At 49.5% G+C, this 27,227-nt stretch overlaps 1 protein-coding gene across 2 annotated transcripts in view; it reads right to left on the bottom strand.

Annotated features, from left to right (window-relative positions):
- Nucleotides 1-27,227, bottom strand: part of SMOC2 (SPARC related modular calcium binding 2) — a gene marked incomplete at both ends in the record, with an annotated part of 138,595 nt that overhangs the window by 89,296 nt on the left and 22,072 nt on the right. For both annotated transcript variants that reach the window (XM_080699836.1, XM_080699837.1), the window contains one exon: nt 3,852-4,023. In XM_080699836.1, coding sequence (XP_080555962.1) covers nt 3,852-4,023 — 172 coding nt within the window. The remainder of the gene's footprint in view (nt 1-3,851; nt 4,024-27,227) is intronic.

Below are 27,227 nucleotides of genomic sequence, written 5' to 3'. Positions count from 1 at the left end.
TGTGTCCAGCACTAAGGGGCCAGTTGCCTCCAGCCTCCAGGTGGTACCATGACAGGTAGATTCCCAAGCGCCCCTGAATTCTGACACCCACGCTGCTGGAGACTGCAGCCCAGGAGCAACCAAGGAGGAAAAGCCGTCCTGAGGACTGTCTGAGGAGAAGCTCACAATGCCCTCTTCAGGGGAACATCCAAGGGGTTGCTCCAAGAGAAGACTGGGAGCCCACTAGACCCACCAGTGCTGAGAACCCCATTCGGAGCCCGTGGGAGAGCTCACAGAGGACCCACAGTATGAGGTCAGAACCACAGAGCGCTGAGCTGCCTGCGGGCCTGGGCTGTTCAGCCCAACGCGCCAGGACTGTGTGAGCTCTGCTGGTGCTGGGGCCCGAATGAGTGGGCACACCTGTGTGTGCATGTGTGCACGCACGTTCCTGTGTGTGTCTGTGCACGTGTGTGCCATGTGTATGCATCCAGCAAATTAATGTGAGATTTCTCCTCAAGTATTCACCAAGGAAATTAAAACTAAATAACATTAAGTCCTAAATGCCACTGAGAAAAACATTATAATAACAAAATAATGATATAGCTCCCAGTAAATGAAATTCAGTGAATTCTTTTCTGCTTTTTTTTTTCACATGTGTGTGAAACTGGGAGTGGAACCAGGGGCTTTCTACCTCCGGGTTATACTCCCAGGCCTATTTTATATTTTATTTGGAAACAGGGTCTCACCAAGTTGCTGAGAGCCTCACTAAGTAGCTGAGGCTGGCTTCAAATGTGTGTGATCCTCCTGTCTCAGCCTCCCAAGCACTGGTATTACAAGCGTGTGCCACCACGCCTGGTGTTTTTCTGCTTATTGTTGTGGTTAGGAAATGAAAAAATAATTTATAATTTTTTAAAAGTCATTTATTAGCCGGGAGTGGTGGCGCATGTTGTAATCCCAGCATTCGGGAGGCTGAGACCAGAGGATCGCGGTTCACGGACAGCCTCAGCTACTTAGTGAGGCCTCTGCAACTCAGTGAGACCCGGTTTCAAAATAAAGAATAAAAAATAGGGCAGGGGGTGTAGCTCAGAGGTAGAATGCCCCTGGGTTCCATCCCCAGACCCGCCAAAAAAAAAGAAAAAGTCATGTATCTTCAATGGTATGTTCCTCTCCCATCACAAGGAAAGCCAGAGAGTATTGCAACCTCTAAACTTCAAATTCCAATCTATTTTTTTTTTTTGGTGGTACTGGGGGTGGAATCCAGAGGCTTTCTACCTCCAGACTATATTCCCAGACCTATTTTTATATTTTTTTATTTGGAAACAGGGTCTCACCAAGTTGCTGAGAGCCTCACTAAGTAGCTGAGGCTGGCTTTGAACGTGGGCAATCCTCCTGACTCAGTCTCCCAAGCGCAGGGATTACAAGCGTGCGCCACCACGCCCAGCTTCCAATCTATTTTTATTGTAGAAAGTATATACAAGTATATAATTTGATAGGATAATTTCAAATGCTATTAATTTGAATTACACTCATCTTTATTTTATAGAACTTTTCTATCAAAAGCACTTTACATCTGTATTTCAACATTTTAAAACTATTTTCCCCCACCAAAAAAAAATAAAATTAATGTGTGTAATTTGTGAAGACCGTTGTTAGTTAGCGATGTTTCTTCTCTTCACGGGTTACACGAGGCCCTATTATGTGGAGGTGGTTAAAGTTTGGTGAAAATCTCCTCTATCTGCCTCCGTTTCTCTGTGCCAGGTCTTCTCAACTGCCACTGGAGTTTCTGCCCGGCCCTTTCTAAGGGGCAGGGCTCCCTCAGCCCTGGCAGGCGGCTCCGCAGCCCCAGCTCCCCAGGCCCTGGGCTGGCCGCTCACCGTGCGGCTCTGCCCACCTGCACAAGACGCGCATCTCGACATCTTCACACTTTGTTTGAGGCTTTGGAATGGATCTGTGTGTTTATTTAAAGTATGGATAAAATATGTTTTCACGGCACTGTTATCCCTGCAAATCCAGGAACATATGGAGGTTGGTGAACGAAGTAAAACGATATTTCCACCTGAGAGTAGCTGCTCTCTTCCTCCCCTGGAAGCAGACATGAGCTTAGCACTCAGACTGGATGTGACTACCTCAGTTACCTGCAGCCCATCACAGCGGACGGCAGGAGGAAGGAGCACAGGTGTGGTCAGGTGGCCCACTGTGGGGCGTTCTCAGCATCCAGCTAAATGTGCATCTGCCCAGGTCCCGCCTACACCTTCCTATGGCTGCCACTGGCCGCAAGGTGAGTACAAACCCCAGCAGCCCACACTCCGGCCCTTCAGAACCTGGCTCCACCTGCGGCTCCCTACAGGACCTCCTGGGTCCAGCCCTGGGACCCTTGACTACCTCCACAGGAGGGAAATCACACCATCACCTGACAGCATCTGAGAAGCAGCTTCTTCCTACCCAGTCTAACCCTGCAGCACCACTCTCTCCACACCTCCAGGTGTAGAATGACCTTCCTGGAATTTTCCTGGAGGGTCTACATGCCTGACCACCTGGCTCGAGCCCTGGCCTTCCTGTAGCCTCAAAGTGCTACTTGACTCCCACACTGCCTTTGAACACGCCACAATGGCAGGAAAAGCCCCGGATAGCGTGCAGCCATGGGTCACGGGCCGAGCTGCACGCACGTACCAAGAGGACATCTGGGCGCCAGATCTGGCATCTGTGGACAGGGCAGCCAGTGTGCGCATAGGGAGGGCGTGTTGCCGTGCAAAGGCCAGGCTCAGAGGCCAAGGCCACCTTAGCTGTCCCCTGTGCTGAGAAGCCACAGCTACAAGTACATGACCTTCAAATGACCACATCAGAGAATGTCTTGGGGCTAAAGGACCTGGCAAAATTCTGTCTTGTCATCTAAAAAGTAGCCCCAATCTGTCTACCGAGTATATTGCATTGTGGAAGGAGGGGAAAACTACTCCAAGCCGGGTTAATTAGGAGCCCGACATAGCGTGGTGGTGGTTAGCGGGTTGCAGTGTGTTTAGCTGAGAGGCCGCTGGGGCTAATAGCCCATCAACCCAGCACACCCCCCAGGCAGTTTCAGCCTGTGTGGTCTTGTTTCCCAGGGAATAAGAAAAAGAAGGTAGATGGCTTTGTGAAAGGGTTCTATTTGTGTTTGAAGCACCCGGGTCTTTCGCTGAGTCAAACCGGTCATTAATGTGGAAAGTGGTTCAATGGCTTGCTCTAAGCATGAGTGTCACATCTAAGGGGGATTCCTAACTCATGAAAATTGAAAGCTACCAGGGCAGAATCAGCACCAAACTGTACAGGTCATCTGTGCATATGCCAAAGTGAAAAATGAGGAAGAGCCGAAATCAACAACAACACGATAAATCTGGGTAAGAATGTCACAGCACTGGGGGAAAGGCCCTGAAATGCACGTGAATTCGCTCACGACAGCAAGAACCACTTACGAAGAAGGAGCATTAAACAATTCTTCTAAATGACTCTGCTTTGAAATTTGTAGAAATTGCTCTTTATCCTTACAAATATAAAACTCTTGAGCCTTTAGATTTAAAATGTAACAAATACAAAAATAAATGGCACAGCCTGGCGCGGTGGTTCACGCTTGTAATCCTAGCATTCAGGAGGCTGAGACCGGAGGATTGCGGTTCGCGGCCAGCCTCAGCTACTTAGTGAGGCCCTCGGCAACTCGGTGAGACGCTGTTTAAAAATAAAGAATAAAAAATAGGACAGGAGGTGTAGCTCGGAGGTCGAATGCCTCTAGGTTCCATCCCCAGGCCCCACAAATAAATAAATAAATGGCACATCGTGCTCTGTGACGACCGCCTCGCCCTCTTTGCAGGGTAGTCAAACCCAGCAGATCCCAGACCCCTTACCTTTGCAGTTCCCGCGGTAAGCGATCTCTAGCTGAGGGTCTTTGCACTTGGCCCGTTGAAATTCACAGCGGGATAAGAAGGTCCTTCCATCCGAGGCGCAGAGGGGCTTCTGAGGAGAGCCTGCACAGTCCAGGCTGCAATCTCTGTCTTTATCTTGATCCACTCTCAAAAACTTGGGGAAGAGAGAGAAAAAAATGTAAGAAAATGTAAAGAAGTGTTCTGTTGAGGAGCCCAAAGCACAAGGTCACCTACTGTGGCCACCACGCAAATGCTCGAGAAGGAACCGCGAGGACGCTGCCCTCCCGTGTCCACCTCAGGCAGGAAGCCCAGGCACAAGTCTTCAAGTATTCTAAGACGTCGCCGTGTCAAAAGCCTCACTGCTTTGCTAACTGCCTGGGTCCGCATTTGCTGTGGGCAGAGTGGCGGCGCGGGCCTCGTCTCTGGGAGGATCTGCTCCCCAGGGTCTGAGCAGCCGTGGCTCTCCTTTGGGTTGTGTGTGCCTTGCTAGTCAACCTCAGGACTGGCCGGCCACACTGCTCCATTATTCTAGACCTAACAAAAGTCCGGCATGATGCCCTGCTTGGAACTGGAGAGCCGCCTTCCTCCTCCCTAAATGGTACCACAGTTTCACTTACACTCCCGGGGCCCCCAGCTGTGTCCTGGTGTGGGTCCATTATTGGTTTTGAACAAGTGCTTGGTGTATAAATGAGTGACCCCACGCCCCCAAGGGAGCTGGCATGTTTCCATGACAACACTGGGGCGCCCGCTGCAGATGGGCAGAAGGGCTCGCCCCAGGGTCCCACAAGACGGTTTCCGGGCGCAGTTCCATGGACGGGCCCAGGTGTTTCCTTGTCTGATCTTTGGCTTTCTCCTTTTATATCCTTGATACCCATGGGGTATCGGGAGCAGCCCCTGCTGGTTCTGCCCTTTCTCCTTGGACACCCTCTCTAGCGCTCACCTTCCACTCCCTCTCGATGGCTCTGTGCCCCAGACCACACAGCGCTCTGCAGGGGGAAGGACCGAGCGCCCACCATCACCCGGGGGACAGACTGGCCAGGGGCAGCTCCTCACCAGGATCCACGCCGGGTGCTCGGAGCAGGCATCCAGGGACGGGCACTGGTGTGCTATGCTGGCAACCCACCCAGCAGGCTTCCCCTGCCAGAGTCCTGGGCCCTCCTGCTGCACACCGTCCAATGCGCACAGGAATTCCAGCTCTACCACGTGGCCTGAGTGACCGTCCTGGCCACGGTCAACTCCAGTGGGAACACCGCGAGCAGGAGAAAGGGAGCTGAAGTAGGAGGTCGTGAAGGGAGTGAAGTCTTCATGGGGGCTTTGGAGGCGGCACCAGCAGGCAGGGATCCCAACACCTGGAGATGTCGGGCGCGCAGGGCAGGGCAGGCGGGCGCCACCTCTGGGCCCCAGTGCAGGGAGAATCCCACCTTGCAAAGCAGGCCTCCAGGGACAAGCTGGCGAGGGAGAAGCCGCCACCACGCTCAGATTCAGGACAGGAATATGACAAGCCCGGGGCACGTGGCTGGGCTTCTCTTTCTTATTGCGTTTGCTGCGTGCTGAGGCCATACAGCCTTCTCTAGGTGCCTCCCCAGCACGCACTGGCTCTGGTGCCCTGACCCAACCTTCCCCAGCTGGCCGTCCTCCTCCCATCCTAGAACGCGAGCCAGCGGTTCCCGACCCCACAGCTGGGCTCAGGCCTGTGTCTGGCTGGCCTTCTTGCTCTGCAAGTCTCTTCCTCTTTCCCCAAACATTTCTTTTTATCTATTTCCCTTCCCTGTCTCCACGTCTATATTCATTTCAGTGATGACAAAGTATATCTTTGCCTCTTGGTAGCTCTTCTTGGATATAATTCAAGGAAACTCTCAGGTTATAATTATCCAGATTTATGTTTATTTGAGATTCAGTACTAAGAACTTTGCTATTCTACATTCTTCCTAGTAAGATACAATGTGGATGATATTACCTTAATCCAAGTAAATTAACTTTGGCAGCAACAACAACGAAAAGCCTTACTCAACATTCAGCTACCGTTCTCACACATCTGAGGAGAGGTGTCTGTACCATGTAAGTTAGACAGACACGCTGCAGGATAGTGAAACGGAGCCTCCACCCAGAGGCCAGAGCTGCTCTGATCCGAGGTCTCGGTGGACACTTCAGATCACCGGGAGCGTCTGCACAGGTTCGGTGGGCCATGCGTACTATCTTCAGCAGCTTAGCTGAAGGAACCAGTTCCTTATCTAAGACCCCATTGAGAGTCCAAGGACTGTCAGACAAACACTGGCCACTCCCGTAGTCCCAGCTGCAGCGTTAGGAAGGCCCCCGGTCCGGAGCCTGCAAGAGCAGGTGGGAGCCTCTCGAGCAGCCATGCTGCGGCCCTTGGAGGGAAGCCTCTCTAGGGAGGAGACTGAGCGGCCCATCACTGGGCCCTGGGTGCCCAAGCCCTGCCAGCCCATTGGCTGTGCTCAGTGTTTTCACCTCGAGCTAGCTATGCTAACGTAAGCACGTCCAGTGACTGTGGAATGGCCAGGGCCTGTGTCAGGGGCTACAGAGCATGGTGTGAAAACTAACATAGGAATCAGGGTCCAAGGGAGAGCCGGGCCTCAGGGAGATGGGAGCAGGTACCCCATGGGAGCCGCAGGGGCCCCACGGGACGCTGTCCCTTGCCATATGACTGAGCCAATGTGAGGATGAGGAATACCAAGTGGGAAAGCAGCGTTGGCACAGAGGGCTCGCTCTCCCACTCCCCATCCTCTCCCTGGCTTGCCCTCTTCCTCGGCCCTCTTGTGATTTCATCTGTTAGGCTGCCCCGCTCACAGCCTGAGCACCTCCGTGCAGCTAAGGCTGCTGGGCTTTGGGCCGGAAGCTGCCCATGTGGTCATCTCCCTTAGTCCAAGAATGTCCGCACCAGTGCTCTTAGCCCAGTTTACACAGGCGGAAACAGAGAAGCAAATGGCTTTCTAATCAGGACTCTGGCTGCACGTGCAGAGGTCAGAGGCCGGGGCTCTGCCTGCTACACAGTGGACGATCCCCATGAGCAAATGAGCCCCACAGCTACTTGGGGTGTCGAAGATTATACGACACCTCAAAATAAGTGAATTAAAATAGGATTCACATCAAACTATAGACAAGGGAACAGGTAAGCACTTTTTGCTTACATGTGAAGGGGGATTACACTACAGGTAGCAACACACATGGGAATTCTTGCAGGAACTGTGTTGGAGAAACAAGCCTGACTTCTGACAGCCTTGTGCAGTTCATGCATGGTCCACGGGTCTCTAGGCTGGCATCAGGCGAATACTGACACATATTGACAAATACTGAAACATCAGATGGACCCACCTTCAGTGACACAGGCATCAAGCACTTGACCCGCAGAGGGATCCCCAGTGACCAGGGGAAAGAGGCACAATCAAAAGTGCCTCCAAATGAGAAATCAACTTGGAGAATAAGCATAAGTCGAGCTCCATTTCCAGAGCACCCAGCCTGCACACGGCCACAACCACAGTGGCCTTGGGGCGCAGGCTCCTGCTCTCCACCCTGGAGTCTTGGGTTCAGTAGACTCGGGAGAACCTGGGAAGTTTTGCATGCAAAAAAGGTGATGTGACCCCCAGGAGCCCTGGCCGTACACTCAAAGGCTCAGACCACACTGCTGGCCGCAGGACCAGAACACGGAAGAGATGGGGAAATACTGTCTTATCCAACAGCAGCAGCCCGCAGCCCCGATGATCTTTTCTACTTAAGAAAGAGCTCTCTGTGTTTACAATGTATAATTCATGCAGCCCCTGCTGGCCTCTGTACTTTCTGGGGCAGTGTAACCAACAAGGGATAGGCACCATCTTCTCCGTTGCCCTCACTTTCCAGGACCATCACAGGCAATCTGGACAAAATGACATTTCAAGGGCACTCAGCCGAGTTTCTCTCATACGGCTCCTACTCATTTCAAAGCATTTAGGGCAAATTACACTAAAATACATGTTAGAGAATATTAGAGGAACCTGGAAGCCAGGGGCAGAGCTGAAAGCTGAGATGCGGACCCTGCTTTTGTGCCAAGCCTCAGAGGAGACCACATTATACAGTGAGGTCATTGCCACCAAGAGCCGTAACTGCAGGACTGAGAGCAGAAACAGATCCTCACTGGACACCACGCCTGAGCTCAGTCAGAGCCCCTCTCTACCCAAACACATTGGGAGGTGGCCAGAGAGGAAGGGGCGGAGGCTGTGAGACTCACATATGCCGGTGTCCACTTTCATTTTATTTATTTATTTTTTTGCGGGTCCGGTTACAGTGTGGACATGTCCTGAAAAGGTCAGGGGTCTCTGGTCTCTGAACAAAGGCTGGGCAGTGTCCAGTTCGTGTGTTCACTGGAATCTGGAGTTCCCGAGGGGCTCCAGGCCTCCACCACAGAGCTTCCGCCACCTACCTCCAGCAGGAAGGTCCCTCCCCACCAGATTCACCCTAGCACAGCCAGCCACCACCACAGAGCAGAAGAGGAGCAGATCCAGGGGAAATCTGAATCCTTTTTCTGTGATAAAAAAAGGCCTCTGAGCCAGGTGGGTTGGAGAACATCTGCAGTTCCCGTACTTGGGAAGCCGAAACGGGAGGATCAGAGGATCAAGGCCAGTCTCAGCACCTTGGCAAGGCCCTCTGCAACCTAGTGAGACCATACTTCAAAATAAAAATATAAAATAGGGTTGGAGATGTAGCTCAGAGGTAGAATGTTCCTGGGTTCAAAAAAGTGGAGTTCCCAGAGCCAGGGTGTGGTGACTCATGCCTGTAATCCTAACACTTGGTAGGCTAAGACAAGAGGATCACAAGTTTGAGACCAGTCTCAGCAACCTAGCAAGACTGTTTCAAAACAAAGAAAATAAAAAGGGCTGAGAGTATAGCTCAGAGGTGGACTACTCCTATGTTCAATCCTCAGTATCCCCCCAAAAGTGCCCAAACTTCTATTTCACAGGCGCCGGGATAATATGAAGGCTGCCCCTCAGGCAGGAACGCTGTCAAGGGGCTGAGGCCATGGCTCAGTCACAGCAACTGAGAGAAGTCAGGGGCCACCGAGGGCCAGTGCTGCTTCCAGAGGTGGTCCAGCTGTACTGTGAGGTCAGGAGAATCAGACAAGAGCACTGGACTTGGCTCGCCCTTCCCCTCTGCCAGGGTCCTTCCAGGAGCAGCTGGGCTGGGCTTCTTCCCCAGCCGGGGCTCCGGGACTCAGTCTCAGCTCACCGGCATGGCATGGGAGGGGGCCTGGACAGGACACCTGGGTGGACTGGGGGCCTGCCACCGCCCTCAGCATAGCTCCTCTGCTCCCGGCCCTCCTGAAGCTCTTCCCCGGCAGAGATGGGTGCTGGGTATGTCGGGCAGCTCTCCTCTGACTTTGTTTACATATAGAAAGAGATTCTTGGAATTTTCTTTGTTACACCGTGTGATAACCCAGGCATGGAATCCTTCCAAGGGAATGTCTCTCAGACATCAAGCAGCAGAGTCCTGTGCAGCAACCCCTCCCCAGCACCGTGGCCACCACAGAATGCAGGAACGAAATCTCAAAGCTAGACAGGTGGGGCGCTGGGAGCCCCTGCAGGCCTCCAGACACCCCTCAGGCCCCCTCACTCTTGCTGCGAGGCGCCGGCTCCGCCAGGATTCATGGTTCTCTAGCTAGAACTCCAGGGCTGGGGTCATGATGCCCCGTCTGCAGTTCAGCTGAATCATCTGCCTGGACATGCAATGTCCAGTACAGAAACTTTGAGCCAGATGCTGCCCCTCACACTGAAGTTAATTAAAGTGAAATCAAGTTTTAACTTCTGTTGCGGGTTAGCAGTGCCTGCATGCTACGTCCTCAGCGGCCACCCATGGCCATGACAAACCTGCTAGACTGAGTCGGTTTCAAAACCCCCAGCATCAGAAACGGTTTTTAGCCGGGCGTGGTGGCGCACGCTTGTAATCCCTGCGCTTGGGAGGCTGAGACAGGAGGATCGCACAGGTTCGTAACCAGCCTGAGCTACTTAGTCAGCCTCAGCCACTTAGTGAGACCCTGTTTCCAAATAAAATATAAAATAGGTCTGGGAGTATAGCCCGGAGGTAGAAAGCCCCTGGGTTCCACCCCCAGTACCACCAAAAAAAAAAAAAAAAAAAAAACAGAAACGGTTTTTAGAGAGAGCAATCGGGAACTTAGAGCTAAGTGGTAGCTCTGCCCCTCAGCGTGCTCCCTGCCCCTCTGTTCCTCAGGGCGCTCCCTCAGCCCCCCTGCCCCTCAGCCCAGGGTTTCTCCATGAAGTGCTGAAGAAAAGCATAGTCATAATGAGGCCTGTGAAAATCAGCTCCAGGAAGCCCAACAATTAAAAAAAAAACCCAAGATGCTGGAAATTAGTATTAATACTTGCACTTTTAATTATAGAGTTATCGAAAGTAATCACAGGAAGAAGAGAAAGTAGAGCTTTTCATGGAAGGAACAAAGAGCGTCCCCAGGACTCCTGAAGCAGTTTAGAAGTTGATGGTGGAGAGAGAGGAGATGGGGAAGCCCCTGGGCAGCTCCAAGAAGGGCCAGCTCCTGGGGCTCCTGCCAGGCCAGGGACACCGCCACGGCACTGGGTTCCCCCAAGGGAGGCCGGGGAGCAGCCCCGGGGGGCGACACCCTCCCAGACAGAGCCCTGCATGGGCAGCCCTTGATTGTGACCCGGAGCCATCCGTGCTGTCCCAGGACGCAGGCTGGCTTTGGGAACTAGTGGCCACAGATGCTACTCCTCAGTCAGGTCTGCACCAGGACTATCTCCAGAAGAAAAGGAGCCCGTGGGGACAGAGTTCACACGACCTGCATGTGGCACTGTGGTGAAAAGTGTCTGCCTTCCTCAGCCCCGTACACCAGGCCCGCACTCCCAAGCATGGTCTCCACCCAGGAGGCCAGAGAAGGGCACTGCTGGAGCCAGGCACTCCACGGTCCCTAGCAGTGCCCGCTGGGCGGGCGGGCTCATGACTTGGGCCCTGGGAAGGGCAGAGGCTCTATCCCGCCCACAGGGTTCACTGGCTGGGGGCACGGGGCGAGCCAGAAGCAGTTCCGATTGTGGCTGAGCACCTGTCCCCATTCCTGGAGACCTGGGACCGGAGGGCATCGGTGCCCTGCCCTCGTGCAGCTGCTTGGGGCTGGGGTTGGGCTCATCTTGTCCTTGGGGAAAGAATGTGAAAACATCAGCATACAGCAAACCACTTCCCCACTTATGTCCACTCCAAGTCCTAGGGCTCCCCGCCCCAGGAAATCAGTGAAATTCCAAGAGGGTAAGTCAAGAAGACTCAGCCCTCAGGGACAGGGAGCGAAGCCTGCATCTGTGAAGCTTGGCTCATCTCCTGCCCTCGATCATCACCACGGAAGGAAACAGTTCCAGTGGACCTCCATGGGCCCTTCACCCGAGTAAGGCATCGATTAAGGTCCATAAAACACGCATTCTGGGTGTTAAATTTAGAAAGCTGGGAGAAGAGAGGGGAGAGGGGAGCTACACGGCTTTCTGCACCCGCTTTCCGCTGGCCCTTCAGGTGTGCGTCCCGTGCTTGCAGGTCCCACCTGCGCAGTGCCTTGGTCCCCCTGGGGGTTTTGCGCTTCCTGATTAATGTATTTACTAAGAACGCTTAAGAGGAAACACTACTCTTAACATCTGTTAAAACTATTTAACAACCTTGCCAAGATGTCGACCAAAACGCCTGGAATCGTGTCAAGCCACGAAAACAATGAGGTTTACGATGGAAACTGAGTCACTGCGCCACCTCGGAATGGCTCCAATGGCTTGGGGCGGTTCCACTTCAGGATATGAACTCACAGGGGATACTGCAGGGCTTACGAAAACGGCTAGAGCGCAGAGCAGAGTGTCATGCTGCGCCGGGCCACTTCTCAGAAGTGCTTGTCCAAAGACTGGCTGGCAAAAGCCAATTGAAATAGTAACAGCCATCAAGACAGTAGGAAACTAGACAGGTCTAGCTGGAGATGTGGCTCGGTGTATAGGTCCTGCCCTGCAAAGCCTTAGGTTCGATCCTCAATACCAGAAAAGAAAAATAAAGAATTGTTTTTTGACTGGTCTGATGTTTGATGAAATAATCAGGTGAAATAGATTTTTCTATTCATCATTAAATGATTTATATACTTAAAAAAATACAATCATATCTACATTGTCAGCTTTGTTTGTCCAAAGCTAAGTTTAACTATGACTTACAACCTAGCATTTTGATGATTTTATTTTTTTATAAATTTTTATTGGTGCATTGTAATCAAACATCACAATGGAATACAAGACTTGTGTGGATATCCAAGTACACATCATCAATTAGCCTTTATCCAATCCCCATCCCACTCCCTCCCCCCCCCCAATCCCATGCTTGATTTAGTGTTTAGCATTGGTGTATTTGTTTACTTATACCTTACGTTTTAATGAGATTCCATCTTCCCCCTTCCCATCCCCTCCGACTGGTCACCTTAATTGTGCCTCCATGGGGCCCTTTCTTCCACTAGATTCCTTCCTATTACCCATATATTGCATATTAGGGAGAGCATCTGATATTTTATTTTTCTTTGCTATTTCTCTGTGTATGCTGCATTGTAAGTTCTGATCCCACTCACGAAGGCCCCGGCACCGGCCTGGTCACCCGGCAGACTCTGTTCCTGGCCTCTCTGGCTCCAGGACCAGCCTTGCCTCATGGCAGGCTCCAATCCCGGCCTCAGAGGCCCCTGCACCAGCCTTGCCTTTAGGCAGGTTCCTATCCTGGCCTTGCTGGCTCCATCTACGGCCTCACCAAATGGCAGGCCCCAATCCTGGCCTCGCTGGCCCCAGCACCGGCCTCACCCCTCAGTAGGTTCCGATCCCGGCCTCGGAGGCCCCAGCACCAGCCTTGCCTCTTGGCAGGCTCTGATCCCGGCCTCACTGGCCCAGGCACTAGCCTTACCCCTCACATTTTGATGATTTTAATATGCCAGACTAATACAATTTTAATTGCAATGCTATTGTAGAGCCAAACTCACCCCGGGTGTCTGTTCTAAAGGCAATTTGGTCTTTACCTTTTTATTATCATTTTCTGGGTAAAAGCTTTCCTCTGGCTCTGGAAACCTGTCCCTCAATTCCCATCATTCTCAAACAATCTCTCCATGAGGGCAGATACCACCCATACCCCCCCATGGGAGGGCTGTGGGCTCCAGGAATTCTGAACCAACATCCATCCATACTGGGGCCCGCTCTGTGGCAAGGTCACCTGCAAGTGCAACGGCACCTCCAGAGCTGTCTACACTGCAGCCTAGAGCTCCTCCCCTGCACCCCCTGCAAGGTCCCGAAGGGCTAGCAAGAGCCGGTCTTATAGTGCCACTTGTGGAGCCGGAACTCAAAAGCTTCTCCCACAAATCTCATTCATTCCTGACTGACCTGGGGCCAGGGAAAGCAAACCCTCCCCGGTGCAAGTGGGAAGCTGAGGCCTGGAAACACCCCGCCCCACCCCACGGAAAGCGCTTCTTCACAGTGACCAAGATAAGTCAGAATGCAGGCGTGCCCTGCCACCGTCTGCATCTGTCCCTCTGACTGTCTATCCCAAGGGCCACTGTAACCTCATGTCCAAAAGAAATGTCTGTGTAAGCCAGCTGAGCATGGCAGCACACACCTGTAATATTTGAGAGGCTGAGACAGGAGGATCCCAGGTTTTAGACCAGCCTCAATAACTTAGTGAACCCCTCAGCAACTTAGCAAGCCTGTTTCAAAATAAAAAACAAGACAGGAGGATTGTGGTTCGAGGACAGTCTTAGCTACTACCTAGTAAGGCCCTTTGCAACTCAGTGAGACCCTGTTTTAAAATAAAGAATAAAAGCTGGGCGTGGTGACACATGCTTGTAATCCCAGCATTTGAGAGGCTGAGACAAGAGGATCGCAGTTCGAGGACAGCCTCAGCTACTAAGTGAGGCCCTCTGCAACTTAATGAGACCCTGTTTCAAAATAAAGAATAAAATATAGGGCAGGGGGTGTAGCTTGGAGGTCAAATGCCTCTGAGTTCCAGCCCCAGACCCACAAAAATAAAAAATAAATAAAATAAAATAAAGAATAAAAAATAGGACTGGGGGTACAGATCAGAGGCAGAATGCCCCCGGCTTCCATCCCCAGTACTGCAAAAATGAATAAGTGAATAAATAATTAAATAAATAAATAGGGCTAGGGCTGTAGCTCAGAAGTAGAATGCCACTGGGTGCAAACCCCAGTACCACCAAGAAAAAGAAGAAGAAGAAGAAGAAGGAGAAGGAGAAGGAGAAGGAGAAGGAGAAGGAGAAGGAGAAGGAGAAGGAGAAGGAGAAGGAGAGGGAGAGGGAGAGGGAGAGGGAGAGGGAGAGGGAGAGGGAGAGGGAGAGGGAGAGGGAGAGGGAGAGGGAGGAGAAGGAGAAGAAGAAGAAGAAGAAGAAGAAGAAGAAGAAGAAGAAGAAGAAGAAGAAGAAGAAGAAAAAGAAGGAGGAGGAGGAGGAAGAGGAGGAGGAGGAGGAGGAGGAGGAGATAGAATGAGAGAGAGAGAGAGAGAGAGAGAGAGAGAGAGAGAGAGAGAGAGAGGGCGCTAAATACAATTTAAATCAGAAGTTTTCTGGTTTAAATAGGTAGCTTCATAGTTTTGCTCCCATGAAAAATTGCTCCTTCAAATATGACCTGCAACTTCTCATTCACAAGTAAAAATTGGGGAGACAGTCTTCTGTCTAAGCAGGCTCATTGGCCTTCTGGAGCGGGCCAGAGGTGCTGGGCTGTGTGCATGGGATTCTATGGTGGCAGCTGACCCTCTCATGCAAGAAGAACTGAAAAGAACTGGTAAGTAGCCCTAGAACAGTTAAACGTGGTGTTTCACTAACTTACAGCATCTGAAAAGCCAGTAGTTTTGGGAGCTGCTTCTTTCTTTGACTTGGGTTTTTATGCTAAAACTCGTACTTTGGTGCCAAAAACAAAACTATGAAAGAAACTAAAACCCATAATTATTAGATTGATCTGTAAAAACATCATTACTGGAAGTTGAGTGGGATTAGGGCTTTCTTCCAGAGAGCAAGGACTTGGTCATCGGGCCTGTGTGAGATTCAGAACTGTAACACCATGTATTCTGCTCATTACAAATGGATCACTGGAGCCTGTGTCCGGAATAAGAGCTTGTGGTCCAGCTGAAAAATGTGATGTTTACATGAAGCTGTTGGGATTTTTTTTTCCAATGTCCTTCCAACTGGAAAGAATTGAGGCCAGAAGTTTCTCTTTGATAAAATAATATAAAATGGACATCTTAATTGTAAACTGATGTTTCAAAACTAGTGATAAAAGTGAAATTCAACAGTGATCACCACGCAGTACTGAAGTGTGCCATAAACCCAATCGAACATGAAATCTTATGAGAGCTCTGCTTCTCACCAGTCTCTGACTAAATTAAAAGTAGTCACATTTCCTAGGAGACTTGTTTTTATTATTTGCATAAAAACCACAAAACAAAAACATCTTCCCCAAGCTGACCCAAGCCCTGGTCTGTGTGCAGGTGGACCTTTTTATACCTAAAGCAAAAGTGTATTTGTGCAATGTATCTATGAACATGGAAACTAGCTGTTAGAAGAAAACAAGAGCATTCCAATTTAGTTAGCAAAAACCAGACTTATTGCAAAGAAGACAGACACAAGAAGATCCTGGCCCTGGGGCCCCGGCCTGCCCGCGACTGTCACGCTGCCCCGGGTCCCCGGCCTGCCCGCGGCTGTCACGCTGCCCGGGTCCCCGGCCTGCCCGCGGGCTGTCACTGCTGCCTGGGTCCCCGGCCTGCCCGCGGCTGTCACGCTGCCCCGGCTTTCCACTGCATGCTGCTGCTGGCCACACAGCCCTGTGCAGCGTCTCTTTAAAACAAAAGTAAAATCCCATTTAAGTAAACTCAGTGCTTTTCTGCATCTGCGTCTGAGGAGGTTAGAATGTTCCTACAGCTTGGATGTATAAATATTCTCATGAGAGCATCGAATCAATTTTAGTTTGTGTTCCAAATGGTCATCAAATGTTTTGCTGCGGTGAGTAATGGTCATGTTGGTCTTTCGGTGCACATGGGATGCTCAGTGGACGCCAGCCATGAACGGATTCCTCATCCTCATCTTAAAGGGTCCACCTGGAGGGTGTCCCTGAGGCTCCAAACCCCATCAGGCCTTGTGCTCCACCCACCCGGGCCAGCTGACGTCCTGGGCCCCTGGAGCCGCCTCCTCCTTCCCCGCACCCGCACCCGCACCTGCACGCTGCGATTCAGCTGTTCTAGAAGCATCTTCACATTTTCTTTACATTCACTGGTTCTCCAGCTAACTTGTAATTATAATGGAAGCAACTCAAGCTGTGTTCAGCCTCATCTGTGCTGTCCTCTTTGTGCCTCGAGTTCACCAACTTTGACTGGACCTAGATCAAAATCACCGCATTCCTTGCAAACAGGGCAAGGCAGGCCGGCCAGGAACGGCCTTTGCTGTGGAGGGGGTTGGCCCACTGTAGCTGGACAGGATCCCCAGAAAGACTTCCCACTGTCAGGGGTGACCTATCCAGAGCTTGAGTGAGGGTCGACCTTTCAGAGGGAAGGCATGGCCCTGGGCCCTACAGCGCTGCCTGCAGCTCAGGAGTGCTGGGGCCTGCGCAGTGGGGCAGCAGGCACTCCCCGAGAACCTGCGTGGTGGTGAGCAGGACCGGCAGTCCCAAACACAGCCTCAGCCCAGACCTCGTGGGTTCAGCTGCAGTGAGCTTGGCAGGCTGGGAAGAGTACTGAAGGGACAACATCCCAAGGGAGGCCCCACAGACACTCCTGCATGGCCCCGGGGCTCCTGACCTGAGACCTCAAATCTCTAGCAGGGCCATGTACCTGGTAGGAGCAGCCAGTCCCTGAGAAGCTAGGGGCTGTGTCCAGGGCTCTGTCAGGTCCATCGAGTCCAAAGCCTGAACTCTCCCTTCGCGGACTGCCATGGAGAGCTTGTTCCAGAGGCCACAGCACAGGCAGAAGCCCAGTGTCCACATAAGAAGAGAAAACAGATGCGGGCAGGCAAGGGGAAAATGGCCCCAGAACACAGGAGAAGACGGCTGGAGGTGGGATGCGGGCCAAGTGCCCACGGCCAGGGACACCTGGAGCGGGAGGAGAGGACTGGGGCCTTCTCAGAGCAGAGCTCATCAGAGGCATGGTGAGCAGGGTGGGCCCCTCAGGCCCAGAGAGGCAGCTAGCCGAGCCACTGGAGGACCAGCGCTGCTTCGTCCAGGCCACTGCTGCAAGGCCACCCACTTAGCATGGCCTCCGGGGTCCTGTGTGTCTGGAAGGTTCTGCAAGGGACAAGAAGATCGGCCTCTGCTCTGGAGGGCAACAGCTCTTGGGACTACTGAGATGAGGAGACAGGGCGAGGGTGCAGTGAACCCAGTTTCAATCCACTGCCTGAATCCGCTTCACAAACAAGTTCAGGCGGGAGGTGGCTGAAGAGTCGGCTGAGCTGGGCGCGGCCCAGGTGTGGGGCGGGTCTTGCGCTCAGCCACAGCATCCAGCTGACCCTTCTGGTCCACCCTGTGTTCCCAGGGGTGCCCCGGAGCAAGACCACCCACCGCCAGCCTGGCCTGACACCTGAAGGCCACCAAGGCCTCCTCAAGAGTCCTGGAGGCGGGCATGAGCCCGGTGCAGGGCCATGCTGCCTGGAGGGTGTTCTCTTCCAGGAAAGGCACTCTGCGCAGGCTGAGGTCTTACCCTGAGCCCTCACTCCCAAGGAGAAGTTGCAGGGCTTGGCGCTGAAGCCCAGGGAGTTGGGATTAGCAATATTTTCTTTGTAAAGCGCTGTAGAACCACAACAGAAAGTGAACAAACAGCAAGGCAGATGGGTTTCCACAGATCGGCCTCCAAAGCCGGATCAGTGAATCACCATCGGTTTGGAAGAGCTCGCGTTGGCCGGGCTCCCAGAAGGGGGGCTCGGCGCAGCCCGGAGCCCTGTGAGGAGAGCACCGTCCACGGCCCCAGGCTGGTCCACAGCTCCAGTGCCGTCCACAGCCCAGCCACACCGGGGCCTCCCGCTCCTGCCCAGGTGCCCCCAGCTCTTGAGAAGGCATAGCGAGACACGTATTGTTCTTTTGTAGTTACTTTCTCCTTCGTTCCACGAGGGGATGCGTGGGTCCTTTGGAAACACTGGACTGTGCAGCGGCCAGAGCCGGGCAGAGGCTCACAGGAGCAAGCGCTGTCCTCAACCCACACACTGCGCACAGCCCCTCGGGGAGTGGCGGCCCGGCACTCTTCCTAGATCTTCTCCAGGGACTCAGGGAAGGATGCTGCGCCTGAGGGACCCACTCGGCCTCTCATCCACACCGGTTGCTTTCAGAGCCCCGCCTCTGCCAGAAACTGCTGGGCCAGGGCACGGACACTCAAGTCCCCACATCCCAAAGTCAAGAAGTCCAGCTGCCATGACAGCACAAGGCGCCCACCAAGGGAGGTGCGCAGCTGCGAGGGAGACCTGGGTGGAGCCCCGTGTCTCCCTGTATTCTCTGGGACTCAGTTGTGAGTGCTGTACATCGCCTTTATTATACAGAGGCCTTATGGATTTGACAAAGAGCCGTAGGACCCTAGAAGGGTCCTGAGGTCATCCAGTGGCACTGTGCGTCCCCGCCACGCTCCTTTTCATGGTCAAATAGTATTCCATTGCCTTGGACATTTTACTCAGGCATTTATCTATGCATGAATTTCAGGCTGATTCCATGGTTCGGGCCTCTGAGCAACGCTACTGTGAACATGCGTGTGCGTGTCTGTGCGTGCACATTCGCTTCCCAGTCTCGTGGGTGCACACCCAGGAATGGATCATAAGGCAACTCTAATCACACTCTGAGGAACTTCCAACCTGTACTGTACAGCCCTGGGATGATTCTACACTTCTCTCGAAGTGTGCAAGGATTTTTCCCACATCCTTGTCAACACTGTTATTTTCTTTTCTTTTCTTTTCTTTTTGGTGGTACTGGGGTTCCTGGAAGACCTTCTACCTCTGGGCTACACTCCCAGACCTATTTTATACTTTTATTTTTGGAAACAGGATCTCTTAAGCCAGCACGGCTGGCTTCGAACCTGCGCGATCCTCCTGTCTCCGCCTCCCAAGCGTGAGGATTACAAGTGTGCGCCACCACTCCCGGCAACGCTGTTATTTTCTGACTTTTAATTCTTGTAGGTTTGAAGTGATATCTCAGTGTGGTTTGTATTCCAATTATTTTGATCATACTGAAGTATACATCACACAAAACTTACCATCTTAGCCATTTTAGGCACATAGCTTAGCATTTTATTGAATATAGTCATAAAGCTATGCAGCAACCAACACCACCCACCTGCAGAACTTGGAGCCTTTTATCCTGGAAGACTAAAGCTCTGCACCTATCAAACATGGGCTCCCCGGTGCCCTGCCTGCAGCCGCTGGCCGCCAGAATCTGCCTTCTGTCTGTATAACTGTGGGGACTTGAAGCCCCTGGTGCAAGCGGAGTCAAGCACTTTTCTCTGTGACTATGGCCCCCTTTCACTCAGCATAATGCCAGCATTTTCACCCGTGGCATATCGTGGGTCAGATTATTTTTCTTTTTAAAGCTGGACTTATTCCCCAGTTCATACACAACACATTTGTCTTATCCTCTCATCTGCGGGTGAATACTTGGATTGCTTCCATGTTTTGACTATTGTGAAGAGCGCCGCCATGGACACGCGTGTACACATCTCCCTCCAAAACCCTGCTTCCAACTCTCTTTCAAGTCCACACACAAGATGAATTGCTGGATCACACAGGAGTTCTATTTTTAACGGTTGGAGAAACTGCCAACCTGCTTTCCACAGTGGTCACCGACTTTACATCCCACCAAGAGTGGCCCGTCCCCGTGTGCCCGCATCCACGCCACGCCTGTTCTGTGTTTAAGTATCCTTTCCTTGTTGCGCTGTGGCTTCCAGCACCATGTAGTGAGGGCGCAAAGCTTTCTCCCTGTCCCTCCCTCCTTTCCCTGCACATGATAAGGAGATTGGCACATGTGCTCTCACATGTGTACACAGCCCCAGGAAAAGTGTGTCCTCATTGATCCCCAGACTCCTCCACCCGCCACGGGGTGTCCCCTCCATTACCTGAAGTCCTGTATCCCGACTGCAGCACCCATGCCGATGGGTGAGGTGGCCTCTCACTGTAGATGACTTGAATCTCCCCAGTGATTAGCTAGGTTGAGTATTCATGAGCTTAGGGCCTTTTGTGATCTTTTTTTGAGAAATGTCTATTTAAGTCACTTGCCCATTTTTATTTACTCAGGTGGTTTATGTGTTATTGGAATTTAGGAGCTATGGGAATATTCTGGATATTAACTTCTCATCCGGTTTATGATTTGCAAATATCTCCTCCCATCCTGTGATGTGCCTTTTTACTCTGTTGGCAGTCTTTGGATATGCACATTTTTAAAAAGTTTTACAAAACCCAATTTCTCTATTTTTTCTAGTGTTTCCTGTGCCTTTGACATTGGATTGAAGAAATCAAGGCCACATCCAGTGGTAAGAAGCTTTTTTTTTGTTTTCTTCAGATATTATAGTTCGGGACCTTTTTACAGGCTATTGAGCCACTGAGTTGATTTTTACATATGGGGCAGATAAGAGCTCGACTTTGTTTTTTGCCTGCGATATCCACTTTCCTCAGCACCATGTATTGAAGATTGTCCTTCCCCTTTTGAATGGCTTTGAGCCCCTTGAGAGAAACCACTTGGCCATCTATACGAAGCATATTTCTGGGCCCTTTAACCTAGTCCCTTGGTCTACACACCTGCATTTGTAAAAGTACCACACTGACTGATTGCTGTAGCTACGTAGCAAGTCTAAATCAAGGAATTGCAATGTCTTCCTGCTGTGCTCTTGTTTTAAAAAAATGTGTTAGGTATTCAGGGTCTCTTTTAGGGTGAGTTTTGCTACTTCCACAAGAACAAAAAGGCATTAAAATTTTGACAGTGCTTGCATTAAACCTGTAAAATTTCACTGGATTTTATTGGTATCATAACAATGCCATTTCTTACAACCCATGGACATGAGATGTCTTCATTTAGTAATGTATTATTTCATTTCTTTCAGTCTTGTTTAATAATGTTCACTGTATCTTCCTTAAAATTATTCATGCATATTTTATTATTTTTGACACTGTTATAAATGAAATTGTTCTTCTAATTTCCTTTCCAGGGTGTTCATTGTTAATGTATAAAAATGCAAGTTGTTTTGTGTTTCAAATGTGCATTTGGGAACTTTGCAGAATTCACTCATTTGCTCTGACGGGCCTTGGTGGACTCTTCAGGGATATTTTCATATAAAAACACATCCTCTGACTAGAGGAGATCTTACTTCTGTCCAGTGGATGCTGGCTGCTTCTTTTTCTCATCTAACTGCTCTGGCCAGGACCCACCACGCCGTATTGAACAAACACAGTGAAAACAGATGCACCATCTTGCTCCTGATCTTGAAGGAATCTTCTATTCTTGTGCCAAAGATGATGTTCTCAATGGGATTTTTCAGATATGTCTTATCCATGAAAGTGTATATAAGGTACTTCGAGTAGCTTCCTCTGTTCCTCATTCGTTAAATATTTTAATCATGAAAGTGTGATACACTTCTGCAAATTCATTTTTTAAGCTATTGAGATGATTGTGTGTTTTTGCAATTCTTTGTCCTGCCAATGTGTTATATTGCATGATCAGGTTTTATACATTGGACCATCCTTGCATTCCAGTAATAAATCTCACTTGATCATGATATGTAATACCTTTAATATACTACTGAATTTTGCTTTCTAGAATCTTAGTTAAAATTTTAGCATCACAATTATAAAGAATATTGTATAATTCCATTTAGAATGGAAATCATCAAGAATATAAATAATAACAAATACTGGTGGGGATATGGAGAAATAGAAACCTTTATATATTGTTGGTGAGATGGCAAACTAGTAGAGCCATTATGGAGATCAGTACAGAGGCCCTTCACTAGTATCTTTCCAAGAAAATTAAAGTCAGAGTACTACGGTGATACTTGCACAGCCATGTGTACAGCAGCACAATTCACAATAGCCAGTCAAGGAACCAACCTAGGCACCTGTCGAGGATGAATGAACAAATACTAAAGGTGTGTTCTCACAATGGGATTTCCAGTCATAAAAAACAAAATTATGTCACTTGCAGAAAAAGAGATGTGACTAGAGAGTATTATGCTGAAATCAGCCAGTCTCAGAAAGTCAAGGGTCAAATGTTTTTCCTCAAATGTGGAAGCCAGAGAGAATAGGGAAGCAAACGCCATTTTAGACGAGGAAGAGAGCGGCCATGCAGGAGCAGGGGTGTGGAGAGGCAGAGTCCTTCTGGAAGAAGAGAAAAGAGCAATGGAAGAGACAGCTCAGATACGCTACACCCACAGTAGAGGGGTCGCGCTCACTAACGTGGACCCAGGGTAGGACCTGAAGGGAGTCACACCAAGACCGGCGTGCATGTTTGTTTACATGGCTTCAGTCCTCCCTGTGATGTATAATTACAGTGTACCAATAAAAGTATAAAAATATCACATACACACATACACACACACACACACACACACACACACACACACACACAGAATAGAAGATGCTAAGATACAGAAGATGTAGCGCCACGCTAGGCAGAGATCTTCGGGGGGTGGGGGGGTCCTTGCTCTGTATCTGCAAAATGCTATGAGATCGTTGCAGTGACCTATTATTCCAAATTCTCCTGAAATCCAAGAATGTTGCTAACCAAAGTATTTTTTGCTTTTCAACACTCATAATTGTTAAAATAAATTTTAATCAAATGACTAAAAATATATAATTTGTAGATTTCTGGCATTGGTATCAGGATAATGCCGGTCTCAGAAAATGGGTCAAAAATATTCCCTCTTAAACTGGGGGAGTCTGAGAGAAACTGCTATCAGTTTTTCTTTATATGTTTTGCAAACTTCACATGTAAAGGCATTAGGCTTAAGGGTTTTCTTTGATAGAAAATATTGATTATTGACCAATCTCTATTAGTTATAAGTCTACTCAGATTTTCTATTTTTTCATAATTTAGTGTTGGCGGGTTTTGTGTTTCTATGGATTTATTCATTTTATTTAGGTTATACAATGTGTTGGTTTCAATTACTCATAGTCCGATCATAGAATCCTTTTATCCATGTAGCAATGCCCCTGCTTTTATTTCTAATTTGTGTATTCTACCCTCTTTCTCAGTCTATCTAGCTACACATTTATCAGTTTCTCTGATCTTTTCAAAGAACCGACTTGTTCAACGTCCCTGACTTTTCTCTGTCTTGTCTATTTCCTTATGTGTTGGATTCAGTCTGTTCTTTTCCTAGCTCCTAAGCTGTGCTGTCAGGCTGCTAGGTCTTTCCTACTCGTCCAGTGTTTATCGCTAAATCCCCTCCTTTGTGCTTGTTTTACTGCATCTGTAAGTCTCTGCTACTCTCTTTGGGTTACTATTGGCTCGGAACATCTTTTTCAAGTTTTCCTTTTCAGTTTATTTCTGACTCTGGACACGGGTGCCATAAGCTCCTCAGTAAATCTCCTGCAAACAGCATGCCTCTGGACCACTCTTTCTGTCATTCTGCTGACCACGGCTTTTGGTGGGGCAGATTCACTCCTTACGTTTAGAGTGGTGCCTGCCATGCTATGGCTTACCTCTCACTCTAACATCTCCTCCTCGGCGTCTCGCAGCGATTTTCCCCTTCATTCCCTGCTTCTTTTGTGTGTAGTTGATGATTGGTACTAAGATATTTAGACTCCTTTTTCATTTCCTTCTGTGTATATTGTTTAGCTATTTTTCTTGTGATTACCATGGGAGATTTAAAGTTAAAACACTGTAATGTAAGTGTCCACCAGCTCAACTTCAGTAGCACACAAACCCTTGAGTACTGTCTCCACTCGTTTAAGTCACTGATGTTACAAAGCCCCATCTCCACACACCGTGGGCAACAAAGCGTAGACTAGTAACTCTTAATGCACTGGTCACTTGAATTGTGTAGAGAATAAAAAGCCAAGTCACAAAGCAAACCTGAAGGCATTTACACTAATAATTTTAAACCTATAGTCTCTCTCTTTTTTTTTCTTTTTTTTTTCTTTTTTTTGGTGGTACTGGGGTTCCTGGAAGCCCTTCTACCTCCAGGCTACACTCCCAGACCTATTTTTACATTTTTATTTGGAAACAGGGTCTCCTAAGCCAGCGCGTGGCTAGCTTCGAACCTGCGCGATCCTCCTGTCTCCGCCTCCCAAGCGCGGGGATGACAAGCGTGTGCCACCACGCCCGGCCTTAAATCTACTATCTCTTAAATCATGTAGAGAAAACGTTACAGTAACATCAGCTTAGGTGCCCTGTGTAGACCTTCACTGAAACCCATTTGCACAGAGCTTTGAGTACCATCCCGCGGCCCTGGGCTTTGGCCTGCCAACCCCCTTTGGATTTTCTCGCCTGGCGGGTCCAGCGATAACCAGTTCCCTCCGTTGTTTGCTCACCTTAGAATGTCTCACTTCCTCCCTCAGTTTTGAAGGATCTTTCTCTGGATATACGTTTCTTGGTTGACAGGTTTTTGTGGGTTTTTTGTTTGTTTCTATTTTTGTTTTTCCTCTTAACACTTCAATATAAGCCCACTGCTTTATGGTCTGCAAAGTTTCTGGTGAGAAATCTGCTGAATACCTCATTGGGACACAGTATGTGAGGGTGATTTCTCTCCTTGTTTTCAAGATTCTCTCTTCAACTTGTCCTTCGAGAGCTGGGCCATGAGGTGTCTCAGTGTCTGTCTCTGGCTTAGAGTTCCTTGAGTTGATTGTTTGTTTGTTTGTTTGTTGTAACGAGGAACCCAGGGGCATTCGACCCACTAGCTACACCCCTAGACCTTTTTATTTTTTGAAGCAATCTTTTGCTGAGAGTCTAATTGTTGAAACTGGCCTTGAACCTGCGATCCTCTCATCTCAGCCTCCCAAGTACTGGGCTATAGGCCTGCACCACCACACCCAGGTCCACTGAGTTTCTTGAACGCCTGTATCCACATCTTCTGTCGAATTTGGAAGTTTCCAGCCCTTATTTCTTCAGACGCTCTCTCTGCCCCCGGCCCACTCTCCACCCTCCTGGGGCCCTTGGTGCCCTGCGGGCCCGCCTGAAGGTGTCTCAGGCCCTGCTCAATTTCCTTCACTCCGTGTTCTGTTTTCTCCAGGGCCAACACACTCCTTGTTCTGTCCTCTTGACTGCTGATTCTCTCTTCTGGCTGCTCAAATCTCATCTGCCTTAGAATCTGGAGAGTGAAGTTTTCATCTGTTACTTTTCAAGTCCAGGGATTCTTCCCTGGGTTCCTTAGGTCTTCGACCTCTTCGCTGGCTTTCCATGCTGTGCCTACATTGTCTTCTTGACTGTCCACACTTCTTTAGTCTTTGAGCATCTCTAAGACAGTTGTTTTAAAGCCTTTGCCAAGGAGAACTGCTATTGGGGACAGTTTTTCCTGTTGACTCATTTTCTTCCTTTGAATGGGGCATTCTTGCCTCTCTGTGTGCCTTGTGATTTTGTTTTTGTTGAAAACTGGACATTTGAATCTGATAACATAATAACTCTGGAAATCAAATTCTTTTTTCCACTGCTCCCTGAGCTCTGCTCTCTTCTGTTTTGTGCTTGTGTTTACTGCTTATGGATACAGGCCGACATAGTGCCGAGGACCTCCCAAAGTTCTCCCTGGGCCTTCTCTGGTCTCTCCCGAGCCGCACCTCCCCTGGGCATGTGTGCTCACCTTCTGATATTCCCCATGTGTGCTGTTACCTTTAAATGGTCTTGTCTCGAATGTCTGACCCCTGAAAGGGGAAATACAGAAAAACAAATGCTGGCCCATAACTCCCCTGGAGTCCCTGAGGTCTGAGATCTCCGCAGGAGAAAGGAAAAGGTCCACCCTGCACACACCCCTTCCCACCAGACTTGTCATTTCTCTAAGTAAAAAACAGAAGTCATGAAAAGCCACTGGCCGTGCCTTCCAGGCAAAGCTGTAAGTGCCTGACATGGATCTGAACATGTTTAATAGCTGAGAACCATGTTGCAAGCCCAACAGACACTTTCACGCTCCAACAGGTGGAAGGTAGAAAAAGAGTTAGACCATCAAGGTTTACCTAAATAAGTGACTACGATTCCATACGTCAGAATATATTCATTCATTGACTATCATATAAAATGTAGAAAATAATTATCACATGTTGTCAAACAATATTCAAAATGCAAAGTTGACCTCAGTTTTATATATATTGTACATACACACACACACACACACACACACACACACACACACACACACCCCATAGATTAAAAAAATAGTTGTGAAATATTCAGGGCTACAGAGCTCTGAGAGCCCTGTATTTCTGGGTAACGGTACTACAGGAGGTCTGTGCTTGCTTTCTGGTGCTCTTACAGTTTCTACAGTAGGCCGGTATAATTTTTCTTTTAAAACATCATTCATGCAGGGCATGGTGGTACATGCTTGTAATCCCAGCATTCGGGAGGCTGAGACCGGAGGATCACGGTTCGCGGACAGCCTCAGCTACTTAGTGAGACCCTTTGCAACTCAATGAAACCCTGTTTCAAAATAAAGAATAAAAAATTGGGCAGAGGGTGTAGCTCAGAGGTCAAATGCCTCTGGGTTCCATCCCCAAACCTGCCAAAAAAATAAAAAATAAAACAAAAATAAAACATCATTCATTTTTCACACACCTCATTTTAAAAATGTTTTAACTTCTAAAATATTTAAGACCTACTAAAGTGTAAGCCAATGTGTTCCTGACCCAAGAGGCTATGTATCTGTACAAAAGTAAGAAAAAAGCATTAGTTCTTCAAAAAATAGCAAGTTCTCCAAACATCCAATAAAAATAGAAACCACCCCTTCCATGTCCCATTTAGTGGGTGCAGACATCATTGGTGCTATGTGCTGAGTTCTTAGTTAGATATGATGGGAGCTGAGGATCAATGTGTACCCCCAAAATCGCCATCACGTCATGAGTGTGCCGACGCCTGACCTCAGCCTCTGACCTTCGCCGGGCCAGGTCACAGCTTCCCAGGGCGAGACGCTACCCCGCAGACCTGGGCAGGTCTGTGAACTCACTACCAAGTGGTTGAGTCTGGCGTTAGTGAAATCCATCTCCCATTCCTTCTTTTATTTTCTAAGTATTTCTGAATCCTGAGTCCTAGTACCAGAAGCTAGTTTCCTACATGTTACTTACATTACATGTTACTACATGTTAGCAGCATTGTAAGTGTCAGCTAGAAATAAAACAAGTCCTATAAGAACTCAACCCCCGAGTGGAAGGAGCGACTAAGGCTTGGGGCTGGCTGGCCAGAAGCTGGCAGCTGGACGGGGTCC

The sequence above is a fragment of the Muscardinus avellanarius genome (assembly GCF_963383645.1).
Source record: "Muscardinus avellanarius genome assembly, chromosome: 8".
NCBI lineage: Eukaryota > Metazoa > Chordata > Mammalia > Rodentia > Gliridae > Muscardinus > Muscardinus avellanarius.
This window is presented reverse-complemented; position numbering and strand designations above follow the sequence as displayed.